The sequence below is a fragment of the Oreochromis aureus genome, linkage group 3 (assembly GCF_013358895.1).
Source record: "Oreochromis aureus strain Israel breed Guangdong linkage group 3, ZZ_aureus, whole genome shotgun sequence".
Lineage (NCBI taxonomy): Eukaryota > Metazoa > Chordata > Actinopteri > Cichliformes > Cichlidae > Oreochromis > Oreochromis aureus.
The window spans coordinates 78,545,295-78,558,719 of NC_052944.1; the positions used below are offsets into that span (position 1 = coordinate 78,545,295).

The 13,425-nt window shown below is 40.2% G+C and overlaps 1 protein-coding gene and 1 long non-coding RNA gene across 2 annotated transcripts; both read right to left on the reverse strand.

The window, feature by feature from the left end:
- Positions 1 to 1,181: 1,181 nt before the first annotated feature.
- LOC120438273 lies at positions 1,182 to 4,300 on the reverse strand. The gene is made up of 7 exons (XR_005611757.1): positions 4,101 to 4,300; positions 3,526 to 3,569; positions 3,340 to 3,386; positions 2,999 to 3,043; positions 1,999 to 2,067; positions 1,723 to 1,797; positions 1,182 to 1,328 (listed from the first exon to the last, which is right to left on the reverse strand). It is a non-coding gene; the product is annotated as an uncharacterized LOC120438273 (long non-coding RNA).
- Positions 4,301 to 8,284: 3,984 nt separating this feature from the next.
- LOC120438241 lies at positions 8,285 to 12,389 on the reverse strand. The gene is made up of 6 exons (XM_039608683.1): positions 12,322 to 12,389; positions 11,976 to 12,065; positions 10,283 to 10,621; positions 9,807 to 9,911; positions 8,804 to 8,837; positions 8,285 to 8,659 (listed from the first exon to the last, which is right to left on the reverse strand). The coding sequence occupies exons 1-6, from the start codon at positions 12,362 to 12,364 to the stop codon at positions 8,413 to 8,415; spliced, it is 858 nt and encodes a 285-aa protein (XP_039464617.1). The 5' UTR covers positions 12,365 to 12,389; the 3' UTR covers positions 8,285 to 8,412.
- Positions 12,390 to 13,425: the final 1,036 nt, after the last annotated feature.

Sequence of the window (13,425 nt, forward strand, 5' to 3'; positions counted from 1 at the left end):
TACAATGCGACTTCTGCTCCTGAACCTCTGCGCACAGCGTCTGCAAATCAGGGCTGTACGAAGTCACTTTCATCTTTACGCAGGACTGTAAGCTGTCATCTGTGAGGTGTGAGCGGTGTTTGTTTTTAACATAGTTCATGGTGGAGAATAGCTGCTGACCCCTTGCACCCCGCCTACTACCCGTTTGACCCATGCTCTCTGGTCGGTGCATAAGTTGAGTCATGTTCCACACCTCCAGAGTCAGAAACACCTTCTTTCCATTCGGACTCTCAACAAGTACCGTCCCTGCTGGTGACTTCTTGTGACAATTGGATGAACCTAGAATCTCAGCTCACAATGACTTGATGTCGTCTTCATTTTCATCTGGCCAATCACATGCAAAGACTAGGATCACAACATTGTGTGAAAGAAAGGAGGGCAGAGACTGTGAAGACAGCGACTGTGGTGGTACAGGCCAGGTACACAGAGCGACACAGAGACAAGGATCTGGAATTAAATGCAGATGTGTTGGGGAAAAGTGATAAAAACATCGGAAAAGAAACAGGCTGCATTTAACCCATACGGTAAAAAAATATATTTTAAAATACATTTTGAAATATATTTCAAAATATACAAAAAAATGGCCAAAAAATATAGGTGCTAAAATATATTTCAAAATATATAAATATATTTTAAAATGTATTTTGCACCTATATTTTTGGCCATTTTTTGTATATTTTGAAATATATTTCAAAATGTATTTTAAAATATATTTAAAAAATATATTTATAATATATTTTGAAATGTGTTTTAATACATATATTTTTTGGCTGTTTTTATATTTTGAAATATATTTATAAAATATATTTCAAAATACAATTAAACTTATTTAAAATCATTCAAAAATATATAAATTTAACCCTTCATATATTTCTAAGAAAACACATTCACATGTAACAGCTGAAAGAAATCTTTATTTGATGTTTAAAACATACATATAGCATATCAATCAAGCAAGGAATATTCATTTTATAAAATTATTCTCATTACATACTTAAACATTCTAAAAGAAACACACATACACATATACATATATGTGTGTGTGTGTATATCTCTCTCTCTCTCTCTCTCTCTATATATATATATATATATATATATATATATATATATATATATATATGTACATATGTGTGTGTGTGTGTGTATATGTGTGTGTGATTGTATGAACATAAGTCAACATACTTTAAATGTAATTTCTTTTCCTTTTCCAGCAGTCTCAGTTCCCCCAGCTTTCACTGCAATCCTCAAAGCCCTTCTGGACACATTGGGAAACCTCTTCCTTACTGCCACTGTAACAAACAAAAGTCACAGTTCTATTACTTTTATCAGAGTTAAAATAAAAATATGATTTATGTTAGCTGGCTTCATTTAGCAAACAGATATTTCTGTTTATATAGATACAGATATTAATGCAGATATATTTTACGCATAATTTTACCCCTTTTTTTCCTAGATGGAAAGTCTATCCAGTTCACATTACAGTAATGCTAACACCCCTTTTGGTCATCTCTCCTTACCCTCCAGCATTCATAAATCTGTTGACCTTCTTTGTCTGAGACCAACCACTACAATGCATCATCACCTATTTGTATTGGTAACTTACTTTACAACCTATTTTAATGGTTGCAAAGTAAGTTACTTGTGCTGTATGCAATTTTAGATACACAGAAAGTCTTCACTTACTATATATGGCTGTCATAGTGTCCTTATGAAGGACAGTTCTTCACTCTGCGCCGATGTCCGTTTTGATTTGTCCTCCTATAAAAAGCATGAACATTTGAGTGTTTGACTAGTTTTAGATTTCCAAAAATCTGACATTTGTACAACTAAACATTTGAACTACAATGATATGCGATATACTTTTATGGGTACTTTTTGGTAAAGAAACTGGTGACAGAGTTGTAGGCTTTTTAGAATACTATTAGCTAACCATTTGAACTGACTTTCAAAGCTGTTTACCTTTTAAATTGCTGTGGATCAAAACCTCCAGTGGGAAGGCGGCCATTAGAAGAACACGCACCATTGAACCTGAAAATAACAAAAACAAACAAAAAACAGAACAATATATAAGAGTCAGGCAGAGTAATAAATCTCTTCTGAAGCAATATAGTTCATTTTGGGTGAAAAACAAAACATTCCCCTAAAATATATATACTGACATCAGCAATCATCATCATGATTGTAATTATTTCCTTTTTAGTACATCTACTGCTGTGTGCATGTGTCAAGCACTACGACTGTATCTATGCATATAAATTCACCATATATATTCTGCAAAAATGTTTTGTTATAGTAAAAAAAGGCAAACAAACAAAGGCATTCAATCAGAGGTGAGAAATTAAAACCATCTGTTTTGAAGGCCTGTTACGATAACAACTTTTTGTTGGTCGGTATATTGCCCCATAAACAATTGCGACAAGTTATGTCATTGTCATTTTAAGACCATTTTATGTCTTTGAATGTATAATCATAATATAACACCATAATAATGCAAGATCTACACATTCTCAATTGACAAACCAACATCTAATTCTAAAAATATTTAGATCATGGAAATTAGGTATCAAAATATTAGATACCATAAAAACTTGAATAAATAGTAAATTGTCTAGCAAATAGAAAACAATGTTATTTAATGTTATTGTGTTGTTATTATTATATTTTATTTTTGTAAATATAATGGCAGATAAATTGCATCATTAACAATTATTGAGGTCATGTACATGTATTGTGTGTTAAGTCGATATATCGGTTATTGTGACAGGCCTACTGTTTTGGTATCATAACAAGCTTGTCAAACATGCATGACCACTAAGCAATGTCTAAGCAGTAGTATTAGTCTGAATGACAACAAACATAACTAGTGTTTTGGAAAATCTGTTAGAAAACAGTTATTTCAATAATTATGATTAGCATGTGACACAGACACTGCATAAAAACTACAACAACAAATACTTACTTTAGGAGGATGGGGGAGGGCAGCATGAGGTTGAGACTTTGACATCTGTAAGAAACAAATTCATGTATTACAAACAAATCACTTAAAAATACATTAATGTGGCAGATGCAGTGTATAAGTACAATCAGGGCTGTCACAACAATGGGGTGGAGCCAAGTGGCTGCAACCCTAGGTACAATGTGCAGGTATATATAATTACATATAATATATGTGAATAAAGCAAGAATCAGTTTAGGTTAGTCACTGTGCTGACTGGTGCTTGCTAGGTTTATATGATTGCAAACTGCACAAAAACAACAAAAGCAACAACATTAATGACAATGACAAACAAAATTACTTACATTTATGTAAATCTCACATCATGAAGATCTGCATTCGATTTCATGGGCTGAAATAAATAGGCAGAAACATTACTGCTAAAAAAAACAAAAACTCTAAAAAGCCTAAAAATGACTTAAAAAGCAAGGAAATGTGGAACATTGTAATTAGCGAACATTAATAAAGCATAACTGTGCTTTGTTTCTAACCTTGGTAAGTAAGTGCTCTGTAGCCAGAAGGAGAGGTGGGATTTCTGTGAAAGCCAAATTAAATGTGAATAGGTTTTGATAGTTATTGTATATAACAAGTGTAAACAGTTTTATTTGTATTTTTTTTCCCTATCTGAGAAGGCAGAATAATAAGAAAAGGCAAAAGTACGTCACAATATAATTAATTAAGTTACATATTTTGATTACCAAATTATGGAAGTGGAGCTGCCACCCAGGCAAAAGAAAAATAGAGCTATATCACGTTATAACGTGAAAAGTTTATTGTTCTAACATTATGCTTTTCATGTTTGTATAATATAATATCACGTTATTACAATATACATAATTATCACGTTCGCACAATATTGTACGGACGTGATAATTATGTACATTGTTCGTACAATGTTGTTCAAACATGAAAAGTATATTGTATAAACATGATAGTATATTGTTAGAACGATAAACCTTTCACGTTATAACGTGATATACTTATATTTCTCTTTTGCCTGGGCGGCAGCTCTACGCTTCCGTGCCAAATAAGCGAGAATAAAGTAATATTATATGAGAAAAGGCACCTGCTAGCTTGATGATGGAGGCTTCATAGACCGGCCACCCGTCTTTTGGCTTCTTGTCACCACTCCACCAAATAAAGGTCCGTTTCCTCCATGCCGGCTAATTATTCATACTCATTAAAATCTCGTATATGTTCAGTTGGCAGAATTGAGAATTTTACATCTTCCAACCACCTAATTAACGCGAACATAATCGGCTTGTTTCTTCCGTCTCCCGTATCCGGCCGTTCCTCTCACTGTCGGAATTCGGCGCCTCAGAGGCGTCGTTATTTTTCAAAAAAAAAAAAAGGAACAAAGAAAGAAACAGCAACAACTAATAAACAGTGTTTGTGCACGTTCATTGCACATTTGTGGGAATGTTTAAATATTTAATTTTTATTAATTACTTTTCATTATATCTTTATTTTTTAAACCACCATGGCAATGCGCATGCGCATACTCTCCTGCATAAAGGGCTTTGGAGTTGACGTAATGTCGCAATGCATTGTGGGAGCGCAGCACCATCTTGGCAGGCCACGAATCAAAACAAGATTGCTACGAACCATTCTGAAACTTAGCTCAAAAGAAAAATGACGGTATAGAGACAGATTGTGTCCAGATGCAAAGAGACGGTACTTGATTGTTGAAATGTGGACCCGTATGAAATACGGCCGTGGAGTAGAAACCCTGAAGACCAAACCGCTATTGACTTAGCATGATCTATTCTGGTACCTTGTCTGTGGAGTCAGCGCATACACAGCGCACCAATTTCGCAATTATAAATCTCTGGAGGCGCACATCCAATTCACCAAGGACTGGGTACAAGATTTGGCTATTTTTAAGCCTCCACGTTGTGAGTACACCGTCATTCAAGCAAAGGTAAGTCAGCTTGAGTACTGCGAGTAAAATGCGTTTGATTCCCCCCGAACATTCAGATTAGTGCAAGCATAAATTCATTCATGAGGGGAAATTACAGTGAGAACATGTAGAGGCTCTGTTAGAGGGATAACATAGTGAGTTCAGTGCACTGATGTGATATTGTCCTGAAGGATTTAGTTATTCTTTATGGTTAAAGAAATTGCCCTAATTAATTCATATTTATTATAACTAATCCTAATTACACATCTTGCTTCCTTGTTTGTGTCCTGTGTCACTAAAAATACATTCTGCTTTAGTTTTATACATTGATTAATGACCTGCAGAATCTCCTTATCATATTAGGTGTCCATAATTGTCACTTAAAGTCAAACTTTATGCTTTCTCCCTCTTGAAAGTGATTACATCCTTGCATTACATACTTTAGGTTCATTTTTGCTGCTAGGTTTCTAAAAGAAACAGGCAGATTTAGAATATAACATGCAGCGTTCTATAGATGGATACATAAAAACACTTTATTTGTTACATTTATTATAAATGGATTTGAAAGTAGATAAAACACATTTGTGTCGGCCTTGGCTTATTAAAGCTCTTGTCTTTAAATGAACTTTGTCTGTGTGTGTTTCAGGTACTGCACTCTTAAAGACTGAATTGCAGCTTTGCAGCCACAGGTCATTGTGAGCATCACAGGGAAGGTTGAAGCCGCCCACTGCACCTGTATGGCCGGAGTCGTGGAGACCTGCAGCCATGTCGCTGCTCTTCTGTTTAATGTAGAAGCAACAGTGCGGCTCTGTGGTACAAGGACTTTTACAAGATGAACCTGCATACTGGGTTTTGCTGGGTAATATGACCAAGATACAGCCAGAGGTTGGCCATAAGATAGACTTCTCCTCTTCAGCTGCCCAAAAAAAGGTTCTTGATCAAAACATAAACAGACCATTCGTTGTGACAGGTAATTGAAGCCGTCCTCAGAAAAGAAAAGTTCCACCTGCTACTGTGGAGGACTTGGATCAACTGATGGGACAATATTTTTCCAAGCATAGTTCTGTTCTGAATAACCCATAATGTTTTAATTTAGGGGGCCATGTAAATAATTTGCATTTACTGAATATGTACTTACTAAGTACCACTGTTCAAAAGTTGAATAAAGAAACAAAGAAATGTTTGCCTATTTTTAATTAAAAGCACTTTGTAGAACATCAGATCAGTAACAATGTAGAATCAATGTCATGTATAGTTTACAAATGACAAAATCCATCCATCCATCCATCCATCTTCATCCGCTTTATCCGAGGCCGGGTCGCGGGGGCAGCAGCCTAAGCAGAGAAGCCCAGACCTCCCTCTCCCCAGCCACCTCCTCCAGCTTATCCGGGGAATACACAGGCGTTCCCAGGCCAGCCGAGAGATATAATCTCTCCAGCGTGTCCTGGGTCTGCCCTGGGCCTCCTCCCGGTGGGACATGCCGGAACACCTCACCCAGGAGGCGCCCAGGAGGCATCCTTGTCAGATGCCCGAACCACCTCAACTGGCTCCTTTCGATGTGGAGGAGCAGCGGCTCTACTCTGAGCCCCTCCCGGATGGCCGAACTTCTCACCCTATCTCTAAGGGAGAGGCCAGCCACCCTTCGGAGGAAGCTCATTTCTGCCGCTTGTATCCGCGATCTCGTTCTTTCGGTCACTACCCACAGCTCGTGGCCATAGGTGAGGGTAGGGACGTGGATCGACTCGTAAATTGAGAGCTTCGCTTTTACACTCAGCTCCCTCTTCACCACGACGGACCGGTGCAGCGTCCGCATCACTGCAAGCCGCAGCACCAATCCGTCTGTCGATCTCCGGCTCCCTTCTCCCATCACTCGCGAACAAGACCCCGAGATACTTGAACTCCTCCACTTGGGGCAGGAACTCATCCCGACCGGAGTGGGCACTCCACCCTTTCCGGCTGAGAACCATGGCCTCAGATTTGGAGGTGCTGATCCTCATTCCCGCTGCTTCACACTCGGCTGCGAACCGCTCCAGTGCGAGCTGGAGGCCTTCACCTGATGAAGCCAACAGAACCACATCATCCATAAAAAGCAGAGATGAGATTCTGAGGCCACCAAGTGAAAGCCCTCCGCCACTTGGCTGCGCCTAGAAATCCTGTCCATAAAATTATGAACAGAACCGGTGACAAAGGGCAGCCCTGGCGGAGCCCATCACCCACCGGGAACAAGTCCGACTTATTGCCGGCAATGCGAACCAAACTCTTGCAACGGTTGTACAGGGATCGAATGGGCCCGTAGCAATGGGCCAGACACCCCATACTCCCATAACACCTCCCACAGGACACCCGAGGGACACGGTCGAATGCCTTCTCCAAGTCCACAAAACACATGTAGACTGGTTGGGCAAACTCCCATGCACCCTCAAGTATCCTTGAGAGGATAAAGAGCTGGTCCAGTGTTCTGCGACCAGGACGAAAACCGCATTGTTCCTCCTGTATCCGAGGTTCGACTAACGGACGAACTCTCCTTTCCAGCACCCTGGCGTAGACTTTCCCAGGGAGGCTGAGGAGTGTGATCCCCTGTAGTTGGAACACACCCTCCGGTCTCCCCTCTTAAAGATGGGGGGACCACCACCCCGGTCTGCCAGTCCAGGGTACTGCCCTGATCTCCACGCAACATTGCAGAGGCGTGTCAACCAGGACAGCCCTACAACATCCAGAGCCTTCAGGAACTCGGGCGGACCTCATCAAAACCAGGGCTCTGCCACCAAGGAGTTGTTTAACTACCTCAGTGACCTCGCCCCGAAGGTGGCGGGTCACTCCCCTCATCCCAGACTCTGCTTCCTCCTCGGAAGGCGTGTCAGTGGGATTAAGGAGGTCCTCAGTATTCCTTCCACCGCCTGACAATTTTCTCAGTCGGCGTCAGCAGCGCTCCGCCAGCACTATACACAGTGCAGGTAGAGCACCGCTTTCCCCTCCTGAGGCGCCTGACGGTTTGCCAGAATCTCTTCGAGGCAGTCCGAAAGTCTTTTTCCATGGCCTCTCCGAACTCCTCCCACACCCGAGTTTTTGCTTCAGCCACTGCCCGAGCCGCATTCCGCTTGGCCTGTCGATACCTGTCGGCTGCCTCCGGAGTCCCACAGGCTAACCAAGCCCGATAGGACTCCTTCTTCAGCTTGGTGGCTCCCTTCACCTCTGGTGTCCACCATTTGGTTCGGGGATTACCACCACGGCAGGCACCAACTACCTTGCGGCCGCAGCTCAATGCAGCAGCTTCGGCGATGGAGACGCTGAACATGGTCCATTCGGACTCAATGTCCCCAGTCTCCCTCGGAATGCTGTTGAATGCTGAATGCACAAAATGTTTACATAAAATGTTTACATAAAATCATGACAGCATTTAAATAATATCACCTACTACTAGCATTCTGTAATTTACTGTCTGTTTTGAAAACATATCACTACATAAACAGCACAAGACTTAAGAGTATTTAACAAGAGCATTTTTCCCTGGTTTTACTACCACACTGGGGCACATGTTCACCAAAACGCAGCAAACCTTTGCCATCTTATCCAGGAGGGTCACCTTTTTACCCACACATGGAAGAAGTAATCTGATTGGCATGGTGGTATGTAGAATGTAGTTTGAAGCAGGGATTTCGTAGTGCCCCGTGTGTAGTGTTGGAACCCAGTCAGGATTTGTTTCTTTCATTTCATAGGCTGGTTTGCTGCAATAATGCCAAATAATTAGCAACTCTATAAATAGAAGGTAGTTCTGCATGTTTGTTCTAAGTTTGTGCTATGATCTCAGAGCGCATTGAAAATAAAACTAACAGGCTATAAAGAATAATATGAACTTATTCAGAACTTACCTGAATGAAAATACTGAAGCACACCAACAGATATCTGTGGATGGTACAGAACCGAATATCAGCTCGTTTCGCAGCTGCTATCCAGGCTAGACGCCTTCTTTTGGTAACATCCAACACATAAGCTCCCTCATGATGCTTACAGGTGAGGAAACAATGAAAAGAGAGCCTGTTTTCAAGCTTATTCCTTTGCCGGTAGTGCAATCTAACATTGCAACCAACCACACAGCAAGCATTTGTTTGGCCTGCTAATATGGCACCTCGACCAAAAATCCTGGCTACGCCCCATCCCGTAAGATCACGCTCCAGAGTCCTAATAACGTACGGATCTAGAAAGAAGACGCTGCATTTTTAACTCTGAGGGAGATGGAGAATGAGCCTATTTCCAAAAAAAGTGGAGTGTGTTCATTTAAGTACTATACTGTATATATTGTCAAAAACTAAAGTGTACATAGCAGTTGTTGTATCTTGTTTACTGTATCACTGACAGATAATTTCAAAGTCAATGAACGTTACATTACAGTGAAATATTGTGTAATGTGAAATACTGTAAGCAAATGAATAAACAACCTAATTCGTGATAGACCTTTGACTCTGTTTTGTTTGAATCCAACTGTTTTTTGCAGATGTGCATAAAACATGTTACTTTTAGTATTATTATCATTATAATCATTATTGCACTAAATACATTTTAAATAAAGGATACTTTGATATACATTCTACTGTAAGGTTGGAAATGTATTTTCTTCACCCTAAAATATGTTTTGAAATGTATTTTGGTTTGAAAGAAATATATTTTCAATTTCAAAAATATATTTTTGTGGAGCATCACAAATACAAAATATATTTACCATATATTTGAAATATATTTTGGCCAGGAAAAATGTATTTTTTTACCGTATGGGAAATGATACTGAAGACACCAAAGCTGAGCACAGAATTATTAAAATTGTTATGTTGAAACAAATTTAAAAAAAAAATACTTCTAAGCGCTGCTCATATCTACCTGTAGCTGGAGGAGAGGTGTTATTCACTGGCCCTGGAAGAGTGTCCTGTTTTGAGTCAGGTATCTCTGCTGCATCATCCACTGTGTTGAATGAACCACGGCCTGCTGCAAGTCAAATCAAAAGACCAACATTTATTCCAAAACAAACGACCCCAGTGAAACAAACGTTTTGATGAGGAGCTGGCTGACATCACTGGCAGTGACTTTCAGACATTTTTCCATCATAGAGAAGAACAGATTTCAGGTTGTGTTTCTCCAGGCTTTACACCCCATGTGTGTTCTTCTGAGCAGCAGTAAATGCATAAAAATAAGGCTTTCATGAAAACACTAATTCAAACACTTCTTACCAACACAGATCATTCACAGCTGGGCTAAAGTAGAAGGATCTCAGTGATACTGAATGAAGAGCCATTAAAATACGGCAGCAGAGCTAAAAGAGCCAAAGATCTCACAAACACTGAACACTCCTCACTCACTTGGAGAACCAACTCTCAGGTTGATGATGCTGATGAGCTTCAAAGGTTTTCCAGCTCTCTGGATGACACGACACTCGTATGTTCCAGCATCATCTTGTCTCACATTCTTCAGAATCAAAGACACGTCTCCATCAGCTATCTGTCTGTCCTTCAGATCCACCCGGTTCTCAAAAGATGGATGCTGGTAATCTGGAACAAGTCGTCCATGCTGATATAAAAGGACAAGTTCTTCATCTTCCAGGTCAGTTCTGCTCCACTCTACAACTATGACAATGTGGGCTTGAGCTCGACATGTCAGAGTGACGTCCTGTCCAGACTCAACTGTGATGATTTTGTGATCTGAAAGAAGAAAATGACACAGAGCAGAGAGGTTAAAGGTCATTTTATTTACTTCTACAACAGCCAATCAGAGTGAAGAGCATACACCACTCAGCCTTTCTACATACATACACAAACAATATCTTGATCTGTGATTTAAATGTCATTTAGCTCCTGATAGGTAAAACTCCCCTGCAGAGGTAAAGATTAAGAGGCTGACTAACAGCAAAGTTGAGCAGAGTGAAGCAGTCACAGCAGACATTTCCTCTAGCACAGATGACCTTAGTTTGTTCTAAATGTCTGAGTCTGTCGGGATTTTCCGTGAATAACTGAACCTGAGTTTAAACCTGACTACCTGAGATTAAATTTAAGGTTTAAATAAAGTCCAGTTTCCATAGAAATTATTCCAAGTTCAGACTGTCATGAGTGGGCTGTGTGCAGGCATGAGTGATGATATGGAGGACCCAAAGTGCAGATACTGGGAGGCAAAACATGAACGCAAAACACGTTTAATACTAAACTCAAAAAAGTAACAAAACTGAGAATCCAAACTAAACTTACACAGACAGACCGAACACACAACAAGATGAAGGTAGATCACGACACGGACCCAGAGAAACACAGGGCTTAAATACACAGCGCGAGAATGAGGGAATGAGAGACAGGAGGAAAACACAGCTGGGGCAAATCAGGGCTGACGTGAGACCAGGGCAGACACAGAACAGAGGGAGTATGGAAAACAAAACTTAAGAACTACATAATCACACACCAAGAAGAACTGGGGAAATAGAAATGCAAAACAGAACCCAAAAGCTTCACAATAATAAACTAAGATGAGAAAACAAATAAAAGGTACAAAACTGAAACCACTGGGTTAATGACCCAGGTACCCTAACAGATACTAATGATGGATAATAATCACTAAGGCTTTTGAAATATGTGAGCGAACTGGATCCTCAGCAGTTCTGTGTGATTAGTAAAGAGGTATGTGTCTCTCAGCTTTCTGGTCAAACTGGTCCAGTAGTGTTTTTTTGCTACATGTGTGTGTGTGTAGGTGACTTTCTCTGTTCTTGTTTTGCATGATTTGTTTGATTGAGAAGTGATTTCAAAGTTTCATATGAGAGCTAAAATAGCTGTATTTAATTTAACCTGCCTAAAACTGTCAATGTGCAGCCCCGAGAGAAGAGCAGCGCCAGGTCAAACTTTTTTTTAAACAAGTTTCTCACACCGTAGAGTTTCAGAGGGGAATATTCCTGAAGCTGACACTGAATTCAGCGCTCACAAAGAAAGAGGAGAAAAACAATTAGTCACACTGGGGAAGGGATCCGAGTAATGTTCAAGTAGTTGAACGAATGAAAGAGTTGTTTAAATGTACCTGTGCCTGTAAGAGGGTCCTGTTGTGAGTCAGGTACCTCTGCTGCAGAGTCCACTGTGTTGAAGAAAACAGGATCTACACCACGGCCTTCTGCAAGTCGAAACAAAAGAAGAACCTTTATTCTAAAACAAATGAACCCAGCCGAACAGAAAAGTGTTAATAAGGAGCCGGCTAAGATCACAACCAGTGGCTACCTGACATTTTTTTCTTCTTACTGTATAATATATAATAAATAATGCTGCTGTAGCAAGCAACTAACATGCAGATGGTGGAGTCCCCCATAAATTTAAAGATGATATTTTTGAAAAGAGCCAAAGATCCTACAAACACTGAACTCCTCACTCACTTGGAGGACCAACTCTGAGGTAGATGATGCTAATGAGCTTCATATGTTGTCTGCCTCTCTGGATGACACGACACCTATAAGTTCCACTATCAGCAGTGGTCACATCCTTCAGAATCAAAGACACGTCTCCATCAGTGATCTGTCTGTCCTTCAGATCCACCCGGTTCTCAAAAGATGGATGCTGGTAATCTGGAACAAGTCGTCCATGGTGATATAAAAGGACAAGTTCTTCATCTTCCAGGTCAGCTCTGCACCACTGTACATGTCTGATGATGTTGTTTTGAGCTTGACATGGTAGAGTGACGTCCTCTCCAGGCACAGCAGTGATGATTGTGTGGTCTGAAAAACAACACAGAACTGATGGATTAAACATTTACCACTCAGACGGTCCAAGAAAAGGTGATGGTGTGGCAGTTTATGTGAAGGTCTGTCTTGCTGCTCAAGTGCTGCTCTCTAGATCTGCAACTAAGCAATTTAAAATTTTGGCCTTGAGTATTAATTTGTTTAGAAAAGTCTTTGACAGTTGTTGGCTCCTGTCAGTCTCCATCTGCGTCCCCAGCACATTACCTTCCCTTGTTCAACTTTTATCTAAACTGCATTTTAATGAAATCACTCTGGTAGGTGATTTTTATTGGGACTGTCTTTTTTTTCCTGCATCTGTTGGTTTTAAGGTGCACTGCTTGTTGTTAAATTTTACACTAATAATTTAAAGCCAACACTTAATTACAAACCTCCAGACAAATCTTCTCTTATTGATCTTTTTGTAACCAATGTGCAGCATAAGTTTTCCACATTAGTAGTTTTTACCAGTGCCCTGAATCATCTCCACATAGTTGGTGCTGTGAGAGACACCACAAACTCATGCTTCAACCAGAGGCGGAGGCAGACATTTGAAAGGCAGACATTTTGAAACAATATATATATATATATTCCTTCCTCCCACCGTCCAAAGACATGCAGCTTGTGGGGATAGGTTAATTGGATAATCGAAATTGTCACTAGGTGTGAATGTGCGAGTGAGTGTGAATGGTTGTTTGTCCCTGTGTGTTGGCCCTGCGACAGACTGGCGACCTGTCCAGGGTGTACCCTGCCTCTCGCCCTATG

Excerpts from the sequence above, each read along its gene's own strand:
- LOC120438241 (XM_039608683.1), bottom strand. The coding sequence starts at position 12,364 with ATGAAGCTCATTAGCATCATCTACCTCAGAGTTGGTCCTCCAA. Across the intron at positions 10,622-11,975 it reads GGACCCTCTTACAGGCACAG|ATCACAAAATCATCACAGTT; the intron begins GTACATTTAAAC and ends TTCTTCTTTCAG. Across the intron at positions 8,660-8,803 it reads GCTTCAGTATTTTCATTCAG|CAAACCAGCCTATGAAATGA; the intron begins GTAAGTTCTGAA and ends GCATTATTGCAG.